Below are 21407 nucleotides of genomic sequence, written 5' to 3' on the forward strand. Positions count from 1 at the left end.
GGGAACATATCTTAACATGAAGGCCATATATGAAAAAGCTGAGCGCAAACATCATACTCAATGGTGGTAAACTGAGAGTTTTTCCTCTAAGATCAGAAACAAGGCAAAGATGTCTACTCTTACCACTTTTATGCAACATAGTGCTCCATGTCCTAGCCACAACAATAAGGAAACAAAAGGCATCCAAATTGATAAGGAAGAAGTAAAATGCTCAGTATTTGCATATGACATGATACTGTATATAGAAAACCCTTAAGACTCCACCAAAAAACTACTAGAACTGATGAGTGAATTCAGTAAAGTCATAGGATACAAAATTAATACACAGAAATCTGTTGCATTTCTATACACTAATAATGAAGTAGCAGAAAGAGAAATTAAGAAAATGATCCCATTTACAATTGCACCACAAATAATAAAATACCTGGAAATAAAATTAATCACGGAGGTGAAAGACTCATAGTCTGAAAACTATAAAACAGTGATGAAAGAAAGAGCACTTAAGCAAATGGAAAGATACTCCATGCTCATGGAGTGGAAGATCCAATATTGTTAAAGTGTTCATACTACCCAAAACGATCTATGGATTTAATGCAATCCCTACCAAAATACCAACAACATTTTTCACAGAACTAGAACAAATAATCCTAAAATTTGTATGGAACCAGAAAAGACCCTGAATAGCCAAAGCAATCTTGAAAAAGAAAAAGCTGGAGGTATCACAATCCCAGATTTCAAGGTCTACTACAAATCTGTACTAAGGAGTATGGCACTGGCACATAAAGAGACACATAGGTCAATGGAACAGAATGTAGAGTTCAGAAATAAACCCACACTTCGATGGTCAATTAATCTATTGCAAAGGAGACAAGAATATGCAGTGGGGGAAAAGACGGTCTTTCCAACAAATGGTGCTGGGAAAACTGGACAGCAACATGCAGAACAATGAAACTGGACTAGCTTCTTACACCACACACAACAACAAACTCAAAATGGATTAAAGACCTAAATGTGTGACCTGAAACCATAAAAGTTCTAGCAAAAAAATATAGGAAGTAATTTCTTTCATATCTGCTGTAGAAATATTTTTCTAGATATGTCTCTTCAGGCAAGGGAAATGAAAGCAAAATTAAACTATTGGGACTACACCGAAATAACAAGCTTTTGTCCCATGAAGGAAACTGTCAACAACAAAAAAGGGCAACCTACTGAATGAGAGAATATATGTACAAATGTTTTATCCGTTAAGGGGTTAATGTCCAAAATATAGAGGGATGTTATACAACTCAAATCCAATTAAACTGTGAGCAAGGGGCCTTAATAAACATTTTCCCAAAGAAAAGGTACAAATTTCCAGCAAACACTTGAAAAGATGCTTAGCATCACTAATCATCAGAGAAATGCAAATTAAAACCACAATGAGCTGTCACTTTACACTTGTCAGAATGGTTAGAATCAAAAAGACAAGAAATAACAAGTGTTGATGAGGATGTGGAGAAAAAGGACCCTTCATGCACTGTTGGTGGGAATGCAAATTGATGTAGCCTCTGTGAAAAACAGTATGGAAGGTCCTCAAAAAATTAACAAGGGATGGGGCGCCTGGGTGGCTCAGTTGGTTAAGCGTCCGACTTTGGCTCAGGTCATGATCTCACAGTCTGTGAGTTTGAGCCCCGCGTCAGGCTCTGTGCTGACAGCTCAGAGCCTGGAGCCTGCTTCCGATTCTGTGTCTCCCTCTCTCTCTGACCCTCCCCCATTCATGCTCTGTCTCTCTCTGTCTCAAAAATAAATAAACATTAAAAAAATTTAAAAAAAATTAAGGGAATTTCCATATAATCCAGTAATTCCACTACTGGGTACTTATCCAAATAAGACAAAAAAGTAAATTGAAAAGATATACGCACCCCTACATTTATTGTAGCATTATTCATAATATCCAAGATATTGAAGCAGCCTAAGCATCCATAGATGAGTGGATAAAGATATATCCACACACACACAGATGGACCTAGAGGGCAGAATTCTATGTGAAAAAGTCCGAGAAAGACAAATACCATATGATTTCACTTATATGTGGAATGTTAAAAAAAACAAATGAATAAACTAATAAAAAGCAGAACTAGACCTATAAGTACAGAGAAGAAACTGGTGATTGCCAGAGCAGACCGGGGTGGGCAATGAATGAGTTCATGAGTTGGAGCCCTGCGATGGGCTCTGCAGGGACAGCACACAGAGTGGGCTTGGGATTTGGCCTCTGCCTCTCCCCCACTCGTGTGCACGCACTTACTTCCTTGTTCTTTGTCTCTCTCTTTCTCAAAAAAAATAACTGAAAAAGAATATTCATAGCAACTTTGATAATGATAGAAAAAACTCTGGAAACAACCCAAACATTTAGCAACAGAAAATGGATAAAGTGTGGGGTATGAAACCATTGACTAATAAATAAAAATGAACAAATGATAACATTATGCAACAACTTGGATGACTCTTAAAAGACTATAATGTCGAGACAAGAGGCAAAACCCAAAAGAGCCTCTTACATTTAATTGTATTTACATACAATTTAGAAACAGGCAAAACAATATATTGTTTAGGAATGAATGCTTAGGTAGCAAAAATAGAAAGAAAAGGATGTGATTACCATAAGAGTTAAGATATTATTTCAAAGATGAGAGAAAGAGGTCTGTGACATTGACAGAGCACAAAGGGGGCTTCTACTCGATCACTTAATATTATTATACTGTACAATTATGTTTGATGCACTTTTCTCCATGTGTGATATTTTAGAATTTGTTTTAGTTTAAAGCACAGAATTATATATATATATATATAGAGAGAGAGAGAGAGAGTGAGAGAGAGAGAGAGAGAGAGAGATAGATATATAGATAGATATATCTCAATTTATAACAACATGGTTAAAGGAAATTCTTATGTATGACTGCTCAGATTTCTGTGTGCACAATTTTATATGATTTTTCACATAAATAAGGACATATGGAATAGAATATATAAAATATTAGTTTAACCTGGGGTGAGAGGAGACGGAGGAGAGGAGAAGCAAAAAAGGTGTTCATGTAAAAAAAAGTATGCATGATATATTCCATTTATGTGTGGTTGTGTATGTAGGCATGTGTGTGTACATATCATAAAACTATTGAAACTTGATCATTAAGATATTAGTGGGAGTCCTGAGTTTAATTTATATTTATCTATATTGCTTGCAAATTTTTACTGTAAAAATGCATTGCATGATTAACCAAAGGAAAAACCACTTTATCATGTAGGAGAAGAAAAGCAGAATCTGGAATTTTGGACAAGAATCCAGTGTCTAAAAGAGTTAATTCTGTTGGAGAGGTTTTTAAGATCTATTTCCCCATATTGACAGTATACACACATGCATAAACCCATTTTCTTTTTAGTTAAATAATTTAAGTACCTTGCCCAAAGCTTAGAGATCAGGGAGGTAGAAATTGAACACCCAGGTTTGTGTGATTCTAAATTTCATGTTCTTTTCATAAAACAAGCACCAGTAGGAAGGAGACCCCAATCCTCTGATGAAATAATTCACGTTGAATGGATAGCAAAAGAGAAAAACCTCAGAATAAGGTGATTTATAGATATTTGTATCTAATAGTCCAGGTATTTAAAAACAAAGTGGTTTTGGAAGTGAAAACTCTTTCTAGGAAAGAAAGAAACTAAAGCACTGATGTTCTCCTCCTTCCTTAGGACTCCTTGGAAGAGACTGGGGAAGGCATTAATGACTTAGTGTCCTCACGGTTTTCGGCAAACACCCACAGTCTAGCAAGTGGCCTGTCAACCGTAAGCATTTATCTAGCCTGTGACTGGAAGTTGCTTCTTTCTCTTGTTGATTCTCTGTACTTTTTTTCAAAGGAGATAGGAATGTTCTTGGGAATATGTGTGATAGTGAGTTAAACGTCATTATAATCACCTGCTTGCCTTTTGGCCACAGAAAACTTTTTGGTCTAATTTTGTATGGGTTTTTCCTTCCCTCTCCTTCCATGGTCCTCGCCCAGTTTTTAAAACATCTTCCCTCCCCGGTTCAGGCTCTCATCACCTCAAACCTATAAACTATCATAGTTCTCTGCATACATTTATTTCCCTGCCCCTGTTCTCTCAATTTCCCAACCGTCCACCATGCTGCTGCTAGTCGTTTTCCTCAAATGCATACCCAGTCGGGTTTCTCTCCTACTCAGACGCTGTCCATAGCTTTTCACTGCCTGTAGAATAAAGTCCCTTCTTACTTTCATGTTCAAGGCTTTGCTTGAGAAGTAGGCTTTAGGAGCCCCCGTGTCCTCATATCCATCTATGTGTATATGCCTGTAGGTCTTTTTTTTTTTTTTTTTTTTTTTTTTTGCTTCTCTGATTTCTGTCTGTTGCTCTAATACCCTTTTTCCTTTTGACCTTTGGGCGACTTTCTTAAAGAGTTCTCCAGCAGGCTCTGACAGGAAGTGGACCTACCTGAATGTCCCTGATGCTGACTCAGACACTGTGAGTTTTCAGTCTTTCCTTGGCCTTCTTTCCAACCATACTTCACAAATTTCATGGTACGGGAAATCTGATAAGGTGGGCACATTTTCCAGCATTTATCTTTTCCTGCCTTGTGTGTAATTAACCAGAGTTTCTCTTTAAAGGGTAAACAACATTATCAGAATCCAAGTAGTCCAAGGGAAGAAAAGATCATTAAACATGAGAACCTGAGTGCCAGTCAAAAGACACATGGTTCAAAATGATTTACCATTTACGAAACCTCTTTGAAATGAACATCTCTATTTTAAATCACATTAACTTGGTTAAGAGCATACCGGTTAGTTAGGAGCAAAATTGCCTTAATTTCTCCCAAGCTCCAGCATTTGTGGGTTCTTACATTTTCTTCTATCTATAGGGTCCCCCTGCTTACTGAGGACCTTTTTGAAAATGTGGCTACTGAGGGATGTGATGTCGACACAACTTAGTGGGGAGGCATGGTAGGGAGGTCCTCAGACTAAAAATCTGAAGATCTTGCTTCCTGCCTTGGCTCTGCCAGTAATTTCTGGAGGCCAGAGTTTTGTCTTCTGTAACAGGGAGTAGAGGCGTATTCTCGAAGCCCTTGAAAGTCAAAGCATAGTCTATGCACCAGCAACATCGCATCCCCTAGGGCAGAGACTCTCACACTGTCCATTCACAGAACCCCTAGTGATTCTTTGATCCTACTCCTGAGCCAAAAATAACACCTGACCAACCCATGTATCGAGTAGTTAGTGATGTGAAATGTTGGGGTCTGGGAGTGAACAGCCAAGAAAGAATTCTTGAGATGTCTTTGGTGGAAAAAGGTGGTTTTGTGAAAGCACAGGGACAGGCAGGAAGAGCTTTCTGTGGGCAGAAAGAGCTGCACTGGGGGTGTGAGGAGTGGACTGGTTATATACTTTCAAAGTGGGAGGGGGTGAGGGATAGTATAAGCCTCTAAGGAATTTGGAAGCAAGATTTCCGGGACCTTGAGGGGCTAGCTGCTGTGAAAGGTAAGGGTATTTACATAGTCTAGTAAAACCTTAGTCACGAGACCCTTCAGATGTATACCAGGGGGCCGTATGCTTGGAGGATGATTGCTAACATGTATCTTGCAGGGAGAGGGGGAGCGGTGGGTAGAGATAAAGGAAGTTTCCAAAGGGATTTTTATGTTAGAGACTTACAGGGTCCTGGAGGTCAGGCTGATGTCAAGCTAAGGTTGCCTTTTGCCTCTAGCAAAGTATTAGCATCAAGGCAGTTGAGTTCCTGGAGGAAAGTCACCCTGCCTGTCTCAGACTTGTCAATGGGCTGAAACGGAAAATTTAATTTTTTCTAGATTTCTTTTGCCTTTGTTTTCCACATCAGTTACGTTAAAAAACTTAATAAGCACTGCTATGCAAACAACTTAGTAGACAGGTGGAACAATAATACACATACATTGAAAGAAAAATATTTTTATTCCACTCTTAAATAGCTCTTATTCCTTACTAATGGGATGTGGTTGCCTGTTGGGCACTTCACAACTTGTCAAATCTTGGACTCTGATTGAACAGCACCTCTTTTATTTCCTGTTCCACATTGATTTTTATGCAGCACTTTTTTTTTTTTTCTTCACGGCAACTGTCAAAAACTCAGCTTCACACCGTTAGGACTTACCTGAAAAGAATAAATTGTGATTTAATGTTGACATCGTGAACTACCGTAAACAGTTTGCACCATGTCTGATAGATGTCGCTGTGTTTCCCTTGAAACTTTAAAATATCCTGTACTGCCCCTGTGCATGTGCTGCGGTACTCTGGGATGCCTCAATACACATTTTGGAAGCTGTGGGCCTAGGCATTTGTTAGAAAAGCAGACTCTCAGACCCCACTGGGGACTAACTGGACCCGAATCATCATTTGACAGAGATCCCCAGGTGATTTATGTGCAATTAAAGTTTGAAAAGCACTGCTCAAAGCCACCTGTTATTATGAAAAATTTGTTGCATTTTAGGACTGGGAAAGACAAATTAGATCACTCACTGGCTCTCTTGAAATTATCATTTTTAAGTAATCATGGAATTCTTAAGCCCTAGACTCCAGCTGAGAAGAGATGCTAGGCACATCACCCACATCCTGTTCTTTGATCGGTCTCTACTCTGAGTAACTAGAGGAACATGATGACTTTTGTTAGGCATATCTGAAAAGTGGGAAGCCTGGGCTCTCTTTGTACTCACTATAATCCTTCCTACTAGTTCACAGACAGGGCTTTTGAAACTACTGGGTCACTCATGAAAGCCTTTCAAGTGGTCTCTTGCGACAGTTGTGTTGCTAAGATACAGTTTGGGCACTCAAGGATACTTTTGTTACATTTAATTTAAATATGTCCCTTGCCATTTATTCATTCGGGTAGATTTGGACTGTTTTTCTCTCACATTTTATTTTATTTGTTGGTTGGTGTGTAATTTTTTTGCTTACTCTCCGATTTTGTGGGTTGTTATTTTATAGAGGTTTACAAAGTTCTGGTCTCATACTACCCATGTGACCACAACAGCTGCTCAGGGAATTCACAACAGCCAAGGGTATATGATGTTCTTCTGGCCTGCCCTTGTTAAAGCTGCCGTTACGGCTTCCCAGAGACTGATGGGATGCTCTCTGGGGGTGTCAGAGAGGAAACCTTGTGTCTCCTGCTAGCACAGAATATATGAGCTTTTCTTTGTCCTGATGGATGCATTCTAGACCTTGAAGTAAACTGACCTTGAGTCTACCAGTGAGAAAGGTGAAAGCTACATGAATCGGGAGAGGATGTGGGATTGGAAATGCCTCAGTGACCCTGTATTCATTAGAAGTGAATAAACAAAGGCTATTTGCCACCCAGAAAGGCAATGCTTCCCTTCTCAGCAAGTTTCCTGCCTCCCTTACTAATGCTCCTTAAATCTTCTTGTCCCTTCCCAGGCTTGGACTTTATACAATACCAGAGAAACAAGCAAAACAAGTGATTTTTGCTTTCTTCTCTCACCCTACACCTTCCTGCTCAATATAACGAATAAGAATTGTAATTGAATGAAGGGGGTGGCTTCTGTGAGGAGACAATGAGAATAACACTGGACACCTGTCTTCATCTCGTTTATTCCAGACCAGCCTTAACAGCATGATGAGTGTTTACAGTGAAACAGGAGACTATGGCAACGTGAAGGTCAGTGGTGAAATCCTTCTTCACATCAGCTACTGCTACAAAACTGGCGGGCTCTACATTTTTGTCAAGAACTGCAGAAATCTGGCCATAGGAGATGAAAAGAAACAGAGGACAGATGCGTAAGCATATAGCATATTCCTCAGACTCTTTCAATCACTGCTTCCTTTGTCAGTATGTGTGTTTTTGTTTCAGAAGACTCTTAGCATTCCTCTTGATTCGGAGCCTTTTCAGGAGGTTGTCCCTTTTCTCCTGTGCTACACTTCCAGATATTCTCTTAGGTGTACATATAATGATTTTGTCCGTGATTATCTGAGTTTTTAAAAAGCTGTTAGTCACTGTGATTCAGGACTGGCACATTTGTAGTTTACGCAGAGGCAGCCGTTTGAGATACAGGCTGGCTGACACATGGGCACACCCCAGGATGTGTGAGTGTCCTGTTCTGGGAGAACCTCCAGAGAAAATCACCAAGCTGTTAACCCACTTGAACGACTCAAAAGGACAATTTTGAGGCTCTCAGGATTCCAGGTATCAGCTGGGAGGCAGATGGGGACCATGACACATTGGAAGGGAACTAGATGAAAGATGTGTCAGTGCTTCCCAAGATCACTGCCAGGTTTGCTGGTTTACTAGGAGGACTCCCGGAACTCCACATGTAGTGATAATCAGCAAAGAAAAAAGGCATATGTGGTGAAGTTCTAAAGAATCCAGGCTTAAACCTCCAAGTGTCCTTTCCCACTGGAGTTACACAGGATGTGCTTAATTTTCCCAGCAACAAGTTATGGCAGCATATGTACAATGTTGTCCACCAGAGGAGCTCATTTAGAGACTCAGCTGGTCACATACCAAAATTCCAGTGTCCCAGAAGGAGAGCAGGTGTTCTGCATAAGCCATATTATTTTTACACATAGTTTAGTCACAGTGAGCCCCTTTATCTGTTCTGGGAGTGATGAGAATCCTCCCGGAATCCAAGTTTCCAGATGCCAGCCAACCGCTAACCTTGTAAGCAAGCGTTTCTCAGGACAGCAAAATGAGGCCTGCTGTGTTATGTCACCCCTTTCCTTCATAATAGGTGACCTAGGTTCAATACAGAACTCAAAGAAGCTGTTTCCAAGTGTCTTAAGATCAGAGAATAGTTTGGTCTACCTACTTCCTCAGCTAACTATCAGCGGGCTTCAGGACCAATATAGTCATTTAGAGTAGCATGGAAACAGGTCATTTAGAGCTCTGGTAGATGTGCCTCACCCTCTTGTACATTGCAGTCTTGTACATTTCTAAGTCTGCCTTGACTTGGATGCCCCCGCTCCAAGAGACTCCTGGGATAGCTCAACACAAGGTGTTGGGTAGAATTGTTATTGTGACATCAGGTTATTATTTCCTATTTGTTCTTTTCCGTCATTTTCCTTCATTTACCCATCACCATTGATTCCACTCATCTGAAGTCCTGACATCTGAATGGAGAAGACTACAACCCTGTGGTATTTTCTGAGACCATTGATCCTATAAATAGATGACATTTATTGAGTAGTATAATATGTCAGCTCCCCGTACGTATCAGCCAATTTAATTCTTAGAATGCTATAAGTTACTGTTACTATCCCAGTTTTACAGATGAAGAAACTGAGGCATAGAGAGGTTAAGTAATTTCTTGAGTTTACCAAAACCAGTGAGGCATGGAGTGATTCAGACCTAGTTGGATCGACTCCAGAGCCCACACTATTTATCACTATACTACTTGTCTCTTATTGAAGGTCCAGAGTTATATTTTAAGGTGTCCTGCTGTGCAGACTATATTCTCTTTTGTTTCTCATGTGTGCTGGCCTATTCCTTTCACCTCTTTTATTCGCTGAAGCCCCTATTTCTTGCAAAGTAAAAGTTTCCCAATAATTACTTTCATGTGTTATCGTTTACAGTTATGTCAAGTCGTACCTTCTTCCTGACAAGTCCAGAAACAACAAACGCAAGACCAAGATCAGAACAGGCACCAATCCAGAATTCAACGAGACATTAAAGGTAAGTACGTGCGCTCTCGTATTAACTCGGGTGATACTGTTCACACCCTCATTGGGTTTAAAAGTAACTTTGGAGGATTTGCATGTCCAGGCGTAAATATCTTTTAGAAAAGTAGAATGTGAATAAATTAGTGTAATACCCTTGGCTTTCCTGACAGTTCTTGGAAGAGAACAACTGTAAATCGCTCTTACTCTGCTTATTTCTCTGCTGCTGCTAAAGTTACACCTTAAGTAAATATGATCCAGTGAAATTACATTTGAGCTGGTGCATCTTGTCTAAAAGACATTTCACACTTGGGAAAGCTATTTTTTTTCCTAGTTCCCCTTAAGAGGAGTTTGTCACAATTTTGACACTAACTCAGGAAGTCACTTTGTACACACTCATTGTTCTGCTAGCACAGCATGAATATGTACTGTTTCTTGTGAGCTTTCAGAATTTGGCTAAATTTAGGCTTGTGGGTAATGAACAGTGGAGATGCAAGGTTGGATTTGGCTAGTCTCCAATCCTAGAGACATGACTTTTCCCCATGGGCTTCTATGTGACAACCCCTTCTCTCACCCTGGGCCAATCTAGCCTGGTAAGAACGATCTGAGGAGACTGGAATGTAGAAGTTATTGCTAGTTGCAGGGAAATTTATCGACCTTGTGCCCAGAGTGATGGAGTCAGAGTCCACCATAGCGGGAAATTGGTGAATGAGAACATCCATCAGTGGGGTCACGTTTAGAAGCAGGAGCCAATATGAAGATAGATCAAAATGGGAACGAATGAATATAGGCAGGGGGTGAATCCAGTGGCCATAATGGGATAGCAAAACTGAGCCCAAGCAGAATAGATAGAGTGACCTGGCAAATTCAGGAAGCAGGAAGCCAAGGTTAATCATGTCAGGAAAAGTAAGGACAGGTAAGGATGTAAATCCAAGATCAAGAAGAGGTCTGAAGTGTGTCTCAGGTGGTAGTTGCAAGCAGGAGATTTGAGGGTGTGTAGGCATGAGTCAGTGGATAATGTTCTGCTGGAAAAAGAAAAGCTACCCCAGCAATATTTTCTTTCTGCTCAGTCTACATATTTGTCTCTTTATTCCTGCACTTATGCTACCCTTTATGGAGTTTGGTGTTTGCAAGTTTCTCACTTATTGTAGACTCTGGGTCTGTCGTTCTCTCTTGTCCAGCAAGAGAGCAGATGCAGGATTGAAATGTGAGAGAGGCTAATGTCCCAGAGGAGAAAAGTGCCCAGAGTAAGGGTCCTTGCTCCGTTTTTATTAGGATCAGAAGGCTTATATGCTAACTAATTTGGATGTAAATTAAAAAAATAAAATAAAATTGAAAATAAAAAAAAAGGAAGGCTTATAAGCCTGATGGGTGTGCACAAAGAGACAATGAAACTGTGAACATTAACTCATGGGCATGGGGGCAAGGGGGTTTTGAAGATATGTGGTGTTAGGGGTTTGGGTCAATACAAAACAAAATTCTGGTGCTGGGCATAAGGTTGTTTATAGCATACATGAGGCCCCACCTGTTTACTTAAACTGGCCTAGGGTGCAAGAAAGACCGAGCATGCTACCTCAGGGCCAACAAGGCACCTTTCTTTTGCTAATTAGCTCCACTCTTGGCAACTTTGCCCTGCTGGGGTCTAAAGTCCTGTTTACCTGTTTACCTATTTTGGTCCTTCCTTCCTGTGAAAGCAGCTTTCTGCTGTTGTATTAAGTTGAGGGGCGTTTCCACCCTGAATTCCTAATCTTGTTTACCTCAGTTTTCATGCTTTCGTCCTGAGGCCTTTCTATTCCTATATCTTTGTCCTATACTGGGGGCCTTTGCCCTGTTTACCTAATCTTGTTTACCCAAACTTGGGTGTGTTCATCCTATGACTTTCTAATTCTTTATGCCTCCTTAACCCATCAGTGCAAGCTCAGGGAATTCCTAAGCTTATTCCCCACACTCACTGACAACATTTTTCTGGATTTGGGGGTTCTCATTATGAATAAAATAAAAGAAGTTGGAGGGCACCTGAGTGGCTCCATTGGTCGAGTGTCTGACTTCGGCTCAGGTCATGATGTCACGGTTCATGAGTTTGAGTCCCTTGTCTGGCTCTATGCTGACAGCTCAGAGCCTGGAGCCTACTTCGGATTCTGTGTCTCCCTCTCCATCTCTGCCCCTCCCCTGCTAGTGTGCTCTCTCACTCTCTCTCTCTCTCTCTCTCTCTCTCTCTCTCAAAAATAAATAAACATTAAAAAAAAAGTTGGAGAGTTGATATATCAAACCTTAAGCTTACAGAGTAGATGTTGGAAAAATGATTAGCAGATGAAACCCAAGTAAAACTGGAAAGGAGACAAACTTCATCACTTATTAATATATTTGAAGTTTACTGACTTTGTCCTCAATGATTTGCTGAAATATCTTTCAGCGCGAGGTCTAACACAAAATCAGTTTATGGAACAGAACCCCAGTTGTAGCGTAAACAAAGAAAAATAAAGTTTTTGTGTTTGTTGTTCATATTATAATGTTATAATGCATATTGTGTATGCATTATATATAATGTTGTTCATATTATAAGGTTCATAATGCATATCCGAAAGATGGTGGAAATACATTTCAGCCCGTTGTAGAATTGGGCAGAGCCCTCCATGTGGAGTGTGATGTTGTGAATCTCATTTGCAGTACACCATCAGCCATACCCAGCTGGAAACAAGAACTCTGCAGCTCTCAGTCTGGCATTATGATCGATTTGGACGTAACAGCTTCCTTGGGGAGGTGGAGATTCCTTTTGACTCATGGAATTTTGAAAATCCAAGTGATGAGTGGTTTGTGCTTCAGCCCAAGGTAGGAAATGCTTCCAGATTAATTAAACAGTTTTGCAGTGAGACAAGTTATGAACAAAATTGATGTCATAGGCCTAAAGAATCTGAAGACTTCTAATATTCAAGTGATAATCTGAACAGATTAGTGCAGCTAATTTTGGAATAATATAATAAACGTAAATCTGTTCCTTGGAACTCCTCCTTTAATACAGACTGTATAATGCAAGTCACATAGTCATGTATATTATTAATTTGACTTGCTAAAAATGTATTCATCATTTGCAGGTCTCCATGGATAAACAAAAGGAATGCATTATGTGATCCTATCATAATAGAAAGTACTCAATTTCACATAAGCAAAAACAGATCCATAGAGCCAATCGGTATCAAAGCATTCTCTCTATTCCTGAGTCTCCACTATTCAGACAGACCGAAGCAGGAGTGATCTTGCCTTGGCTCACATAAGGAAGTAACCAGTAGCTAAAGTTTCTGGTTTTCTACATTCCCACTTTTGAGATTCATAACCTAGGTCTTGAGTTGTATTCGGAAAAGCCATCTTAAAGCTGATTCTAGAAATTAAGTGCAATATAGCATGTTCTGAACTAGACCAGCAGTACCTTGGATTCACTCTATGCAACGGAGTCTCTCTACAGTAATTTTTTAAGTCAAAAGTGAGATTTAAAAAAAAAGGTCACATTTATGTAACCAAAGATTGTTCTTTATATACAGAGAGGCAAAAAGAACATGATGGTAAAGATAGTAGACTCAAATCAGACTTTCTGGGTTCAGTCCTGGCTTCGTGACTGTCTGTGTGACCTTAGGCAAATTATTTAACTTCCCAGGCTTTGGTGTTCTCATTTGTGATACAATAATTGGATATATCTTACTGGGATGTTCTGAGGCTTGAAGAAGCACTCTATATGATGCTCACAGTACTGCGTCAGGCACATTTTAAGCTCTCAGTCAATGCTAGGTAGTATTTATGTTACATTATAGTCCCTATGTTGCAAGTGACAGAAACCCCAGCTCATACTGCTCAAAAAATAAAAGGAAATTATTGGCCAGTGATTATCAAGCATGGCTTGATCCAGATGCTCAAATCTTATCAAGGCCCTGGACACTCTTGGTCTCTCTTCTGTCTGTCGGCTTCATCTTTAGACCTCATGCAGTTGGCTTCCCTCACTGGTTCCAGTATGCTTCTCTTGGCCACTACAACACCTGGAAGCCTCTCATGCTTGCACCACACTGTCCAGGAGAAGAAAGATTTCCTACTCCTCCAGCAGTCCAACCAGTGCCCTGGGCCTGGTTCTCATTCTAATTACATCAGTTGCCCATCCTAAGCTAATTGCTGTGGCCGGCCGGGGAGGTGGGGTACATCAGCTGACTTAAGACGATCAGAACCTACTCTGGTCCTGAAGGTGGTATTGCCCCAAAGGAAATCTAAAGGAATGGTGGGTGAGTGGATGCTAGACAGCAAAACATGCATTGATCATCATCAATAGCAGCACTGTTCACAGCTAAAGGTACAACAAACATTGTGAGATAAGTGTCATTATTTCCGTGTTATGTGTGGAGATTGAGGCTCAGAAGTTACATACAGCTTTCTGGTGGAGTTTTATAATTGTAGACCTTAAGCTTGGTGTGAATAATTCATGGAAAATCTTCGGGAAGTATATTTGGGCTGGGGTAAAGTGATAATAAAATATAATAAAAGTCCTTAAAATAACTGCAAGCCCATGACTCACATAAATATGATAAAAATAGGAAGTGCAATATTAACAAGAAATAAGTCCACAGTAGAATTAGCATTCCCCTGACATGAACTAGGGGAAATATTTGGTCATTACAACACTAAGTCTCTTGGAATTGAATGACAAGCCCTACAATAAAGGATAGCACTTAATCTGATTTAACAGTCTCCTGTCACTTTCTTCCTTTTGTGCATAATGGGTGAGCACCATAGACTCTTAAGTTAGAAGATGTTCGAGACATTATGCGATGCAGGACACAGGTGAAGGACAAGTAACATTCATTTCAATACATAAAATTGTCTGTCATAAATTTAACATTAAAACACAGAGGGGGTATTTGGAAAACAACTTGGAGGCTTCCAGACAGTTGCCTGGAAATGGTTGAAGGATGTGCACTGGGGCGCTATCTGAGCTCTCCCAGGCATCCTCTGTGCTCAGGGACCAACCACTTTCCATGGCAATCACCTTCACATTACCACCGAGTGATTTCACTTTCTATCGTAAGGGAGAAGTAGTTCTCTGAGCCTGCTCAAAAGTTCTGATTTCATTTAATGTCTTTCCAGAGAAAGGAGCTCTGACTCCTCGGTCCTCTACCAGGTCGCCTTGGATTCCTTTCACCATGACTGTTACGAGTTTTGTCTCCAACAGCTTTCACCTGAGTCTCTGTTTAGAAGCCTCTCCTCAGGCTACTGTAGCTTTTTCTCACGTGAGCAGAGAGCCAGAAGCTCCTAGGAGCTTACATACGCCCTGCCACAAGGCAACCCTTTACCAATAACTAATAGATGAGGGAGTCTGAAAGCACAGTTAATTCCCTGAGAGCGGCGGGGTGGGGGGGGGGGGGGCGCAAAAGGAGTGGTGCCCCAAGGCATTACTTAGACTCTACAGCTTTGCTGCCAGATCAGGCTATGCCCTTACCTGGCTTCCTCTCCTTCCCTGACCTTTTTCCCATCGCCCCTTGGCTGGTCTATCCTGGGAGCAATTCTTTTGTTGAGTGCTTTATTTTTATTTTTTATTTTTTAAATTTAAATCCAAGTTAACATAGAGTGTACTAATAATTTCAGGAATAGAATTTAGTGATTCAGCACTTGCATATAGCCCCTAGTATTCATCCCAACAAGTGCCTTCCTTAATGCCCCTCACCCCTTTAGCCTTCTCCCCGCCCAACACCCCGCCAGCAACCCTCAGTTTGTCCTCTGTATTTAAGAGTCTCTTATGTTTGTCTCCCTCTCTGTTTTTTATCTTATTTTTGCTTCCCTTCCCTTATGTGCATCTGTTTTGTATCTTAAATTCCACATATGAGTGAAATCATATGATATTTGTCTTTCTCTGACTGACTTATTTTGCTTAGCATAATACGTTCTAGTTCCATCCATGTTCTTGCAAATGGCAAGATTTCATTCTTTTTGATCACCGAGTAATATTCCAGTGTGTGTGTGTGTATGTGTGTGTGTGTGTGTGTACACACACACACACACATACACACACACACACATACACACACACACACATATATATACACACACACACACACACACACACCCCATCTTCTTTATCCATTTATCAGTCGATGGACGTTTGGGCTCTTTCCATAGTTAGGCCTTTGTTCACAGTGCTGCTATAAACATTGGGGTGCATGTGCCTCATCGAATCGGCACTCTGGGAGCAATTCTTAATAAGTCACGTGCATAAGAATGCTCACTTCAGAGTCAGCTTCTGGGGAACTCAATATAGTTCACGTCTCTAATCCAGATCATCTTTCTCTGCAAAGAAATAGATGACACCTATGGATACATATAAGTGTCTCTGACACGCATAGAGGAAAGCCCGCAGATTCGGCCTCGCTTAGGTGCCATGCCTTCCAGAAATGGGGAGGGCAGGTGCACCATAACTCTGTACACTGCCTCCTGTCCCTTAGTGGCCCGTCCTCAGGAGGAGCTGTATGGGCTCTGTAGTGACAGCTATGAGAGCTGTCACTTCATTTTCAGTCTCCTGTCTCAGACACTTCAAGGCAGTAGTCACTTCATCAGCTGTACCTACAGGATGAGCAGCCCAGAGTCTTGATGTTTTCTTGTAGATTATCCAGCTGAGGAGGTAAAGTGTAAGCTGCAGAGAACCAATTTCTTTAGGGATAGAGGATCAGAATTAATAGTCCTTTAAAGCATTTGGAAATACTGACATCCTTTTGCAGTGGGAATACTGGAAGGACAGAGTGCCTTATTTCTTATTGACTCTGTGTTAGTGAAAGTCCCTTGCCACCTGCCTTTGTCTTTGCTAGGTCTTACAGCACTAAGCCGGTGAGGAGGCTGGTGCAGACAGAGAAAGAGCTCAAGATGTCACGCGTACCGCAAAGTAGTTTCACAGTATAACTTCTATTTCGCTGCATGACATGAGCTTGTTTATTAGCTGTAACTCATTATCTTTCTGAAAGGCATGTTAGGTAGTTAGACAAGAAGTGTTTGTCAGTATGAATTGCCTTTCATGTCTTCCCAGAAGGTGCTATTATAAAAACAAGGAGCTTTGAAAACCCACAGCAAGCTCAAGTGTTTTCCAAGGAAATCTTCTCTGTTCTGCCTTCAGGCAGAGAGTAAATGTAAGTTCCTGTGAAATTATTACCTAGCTAAAAGGCTCTCTCTGTATTTGGCAGTTTGGGCAGACACTTGTCCATAATTTATTACCACCACCTTACACCTATAAATGTACTAGAAACTCCGCTTTCAACTCTGATGGAATGTGGATCTCTCTCTCTTTTCAAAACGCAGACGATAACAAGTGTTACCTGATGACGCCACACCTCTGCTTGGTCCGCTGCCTTCACTGGTTCCCAACTGCTTATGGATATGGTTTGAATAAATCCTAACCCATCACCCTGGTACTTAGTGGCCCCTTGATATGGCCCAGCCTTCTGTAACAGAGGAGGATGCCAGTGCTCTACCTGTACCCCCACATTCATGCATATGTGGTTCCCCATGGCTTTCATTCACATAAGCCAACACCTGCCAGTCTTTGTAGGGGAGGAGCCAGCCCTTAAGCTGCTGATGTGGTCTTGGTCTGTGGGAGTGGAAAGCCAGAGCAGCCTGAGTAAGTTTCCTGGAGGTTGAGGGCAGAGCCCTTGATCAGTAAGTGATGGGTGAAGGAACATACATAATAAACACTCTGATTCCCTTGTCTCTGGTTGAGACAGCTCTGACATGTGATCTGTCTTGTCTCCAAAGCTCTCCTGTGGAACTGAGCAAGTTGCTCACCATATAAAACTTTGCCTGATATCACAGCCTTCTTAAGTCTGTCTTCATTTTGTGGTCCCACTTCTCCACTCCCTTTCCTAATAAAACACTCTAAGATAAAGTTGTGTCTTAAAGTCTTCCAGGCAACCCAGAGTAGACACCTTGTTTCCATCCTCCTTGCCACAACCTCCCTTCACACACACCTCTAATCACACCTGACTTCCTACCAGTTCTTAAACACATTTTATACAGTCCCCACTATATTTTGCTCGTGAGTATCTTGCTCATACTTCTTTCTTAACCCAGACTGACCTTCTTCCCATCCTGTATTTATCAGTCATCATATCTCCTCTCCTTTAAGCACCAAGCAAAGGCCACCTCTTTATCCCAATCTAGATTATTCTCTTCCCACAGTAGTTTCTTTGCATCTGTATCAGAGCAACTGTCATCCTTTGACCTGAGTTTGAAATAGTAGGTCAGTTAATAAAACCACAGAAATTACATACCTACAAACATGCACCCCCAGTGCATTTCTTAATCATTTATTTTAACTTAAATGTGCATTTATTTTAAAGTCTTCTAATATAGTAATAATTCATTTTGTTTGAGTATAGTTTCAGTGATTAGAATTCTTCCATATCTTCCTGGCATAAATTCTGACCTTAATGCATTATAATCAGTAATTTCTAGTTTGAGCTTTTCTAAAGTGCAATAAGAACCTAAGAATGCTTTCAAAGTAAACCAAACATAAAAGCTTTCTAAATATTCATGATTATTTTTTTCAGTTTATTTTTTCATTTTATTTATTTTAGAGAGAGAGAAAGCATTCATGAGCAGGAGAGGGGTAGAGGGGTGGGGGGGGGGGGGGAGAGAGAGAGAGAGAGAGAGAGGGAGAGAGAAAGAGAAAGAAAAAGAAAAAGAAAATCCCAAGCAGGCTCCACGCTCAGCATGGAGCTTGATGTGGGGCTTGTTCTAATGACCCTGGGATCATGACTCCAACCAAAATCAAGAGTCCAACGCTCAACCTATTGAGCCACCCAGTGCCCCTCATGATTGTTTTCTAATCTTTTACAGCTTTGAGCCCAAACATAACCCAATAACAAATTTATTTTCAAATACTTAGGTCTTCAGAAGTATTCGGCTTAATTTTGGGGCGCCTGGGCGGCTCAGTCGGTTAAGCGTCCGACTTCAGCTCAAGTCATGATCTCGCAGTCTGTGAGTTTGAGCCCCACATCGGGCTCTGTGCTGCCAGCTCAGAGCCTGGAGCCTGCTTCAGATTTTGTGTCTCCCTGTCTCTCTGCCTCTCCCCTGTTCATACTCTGTCTCTCTCAAAAATAAATAAATGTTTTTTAAAAATTAAAAATATTCAGCTTAATTTTTATAGTAGTAGTTGTCTTTTTCTTCTCTTTAGTTTATTGGTATTAACTTATATAATTAGAACCACAAACATGCCTGGCATAAAGAGCCTGGGAGACTAATTCACCTAGCTTTTGATGAGCACAGTTCAGCTGATAGAAGTAGGCATGCATGGTCTTTGTATAGAGGATCTGCTCTTCATTGGGAATGGAGAACATTAATCTGATGAATCAGTTAAATAAGGGCAGATTAGTAGAGCTTCTGTTGAATATATGTCTCCTGGATAGAGTGAAAACTCATAGAAAGCAAGGTCTGTGTCTTATGTGTCCCTACAGCACTCAGCAAAATGCCTTAAAAGCATTACTACAAGAAGGTGTTCCATATGTGTTGGTAGAATTGAATGCGTTGAATTATACCATTTTTCTGAGCAGAAGGTGGTTTAATAATGTAAGATGTTGGTATGTCAGAAGATGACATTGCCTTGGAATTTCTGAGCAAGAATGCCAAAAATATCCCAAGACATTAGTATATGTGCTGCCAAAGCAAGCACATATCCCAAAGACATTAGATACATGCAGGCTACAAGAGAACTCACTCCACTGAATTTCTTTGGTATGTGTTTATAATGCTACAGGACTTTATCTGTACTATTTTCTACTCTCATAAGATTTCAAGACTGGGGGCACCTGGGTGGCTCAGTCTATTAAGCGATTGACTTTGGCTCAGGTCATGATCTCACAGTTTGTGGGTTCGAGCCCCGCGTCGGGCTTTGTGCTGACAGCTCAGAGCCTGGAGCCTGCTTCAGATTCTGTGTCTCCCTCTCTCTCTGGTCCTTCCCCACTCACAGTCTGTCTGTCTGTCTGTCTTTCTCTCAAAAATAAATAAAACATTTAAAAAAAGATTTGAAGACTGTATTTACAAAAAGTCACCAGTATATTTTAAGCTAAATACTAATGGAACATTAATAAATCCCAATAATGCATGTTTTAGCCTCTACTAATATACTATATATTAGTATGTGATACCCACACATATCACTTTTTCCTAACAACATATTTTCCTATCCAAAACTTTCAGCCAAAAGCAAATAGAGCCTGCATTGGTTAACTGTTGTATAGAGACTACCCTAAACCTTAGTGGTTTAATGTTTATTTTGAGAGACAGAGAGAGAGAGAGAGAGAGAGAGAGAGAGAGAGAGAGGACATGTGAGCAGGAGAGAGTCAGAAAAAGAGGGAGAGAGAAATCCCAAGCAGGCTATGTGCTGGGCCTGACATGGGGCTTGAACCCACAAACCGTGAGATCATGAGTTGAGCTGAAATCAAGAGTTGAGCTGAAATCAACCAACTGAGCCACCCAGGTGCCCCTAAACCTTAGTGGTTTAAAACAATTTATTGCGCATGATTCTGGGGGTGACTGGGCTCAGCTAGGTGGTTCTCATTTAAGGTCTCTCATGTGGTTGCAGCTAGATGGTAGATTGAGGCTCTGAAGTCATATGAAGGCTTGACTCTGCTGGTTGTTCAAGTTGGCTGTCTCACACTTAATGTTAGCTGCCAGCTGGGAATTCAGCTAGGCCTGCCAACCAGAGCACCTACATGTGGCTCCTCCATGTAGCTTGGGCCTCAACATCATGGCTTCTCGAAGGAGCACCCCAAGAATATCCATTCTAAGAGGGGAAGTAGAAGCTGTTAATCTTAGGGTTGGGGCCCAGAAACTGGCACATTGTCACTTTTGTCATGGTCTACTATTCAAAGCAATCACAAGGTCCACTCATCCAAAGAGAGAGGATAAATACCCCACCTCTCATTGGCTGTAGTATCAAAAAGTTATGACGTCTTTAATCTGCTATAATGTCCATTAGAACTTTCCATTTGTGACATTCTCATTAAGTAAAATTTACTAAAACTGTCAAAATTCCTTTTACAAGGCACGTGACTTACAACAGTTAAAAATTAGATGGATAGTCTATTTCACCATCCAATCTCATGTTTACCCCTAGTAAGAAGATTGAATAAAATACTTCAAATGATTTTTCCCACCCTTACTAATAAGTTTTACCACGACCAAGAGGAAAGTCAGGGAAGGATTCCTTTTCCTGGTAATGGTCTCTGTCTTTGCTGAAGCTTGAACAGCCTCTGGCTTCACTGTGAGTTTTGGGGTTTCTGAATTCTTTTGGTCTACCCTCTCAGAAGACAGCAGTTCTCAGCCCTTGACTCAGTGCTCAGGAGTCAGGTACCTGAAGGAAAAGCCTAAGAAAGTATATGACTTTTCTTACCCCACTTATGAAAAGTCATAGTTCTGTTGACTCCATGGCAAGTAGGAGCCTTACAGAACAAAGGCTCTTGGTATATGTTCACATTGAATTTTTGAATTGAAACTTTTGGTTTTGAGATGATTGTAGATCCACATTCAGTTATAAGAAATAATACAGGCAGATCTCATGTACTCTTTACCTAGTTTCCCCCAGTGATATCATCTTGCAAGGCTATGATGCAATGCCACAACCAGGGTAATGGCATTGATACAATCCACCCATCTTCTTCAGATTTCCTCAGTTCTCGTGTGTGTGTGTGTGTGTGTGTGTGTGTGTGTGTGTGTGTGTGTGTG

General features: G+C 40.8%; 1 protein-coding gene across 2 annotated transcripts in view; it reads left to right on the forward strand.

The window, feature by feature from the left end:
* Nucleotides 1-21407, forward strand: part of SYTL5 (synaptotagmin like 5) — a 107975-nt gene that overhangs the window by 78701 nt on the left and 7867 nt on the right. The window contains exons 9-13 of one of the 2 annotated variants that reach the window (XM_049643685.1): nucleotides 3724-3816; nucleotides 4441-4506; nucleotides 7615-7793; nucleotides 9585-9684; nucleotides 12336-12497. In XM_049643685.1, coding sequence (XP_049499642.1) covers nucleotides 3724-3816; nucleotides 4441-4506; nucleotides 7615-7793; nucleotides 9585-9684; nucleotides 12336-12497 — 600 coding nt within the window. The remainder of the gene's footprint in view (nucleotides 1-3723; nucleotides 3817-4440; nucleotides 4507-7614; nucleotides 7794-9584; nucleotides 9685-12335; nucleotides 12498-21407) is intronic. The other variant, XM_049643686.1, reaches the window with a different exon arrangement.

This window comes from Panthera uncia, chromosome X, assembly GCF_023721935.1.
Source record: "Panthera uncia isolate 11264 chromosome X, Puncia_PCG_1.0, whole genome shotgun sequence".
Lineage (NCBI taxonomy): Eukaryota > Metazoa > Chordata > Mammalia > Carnivora > Felidae > Panthera > Panthera uncia.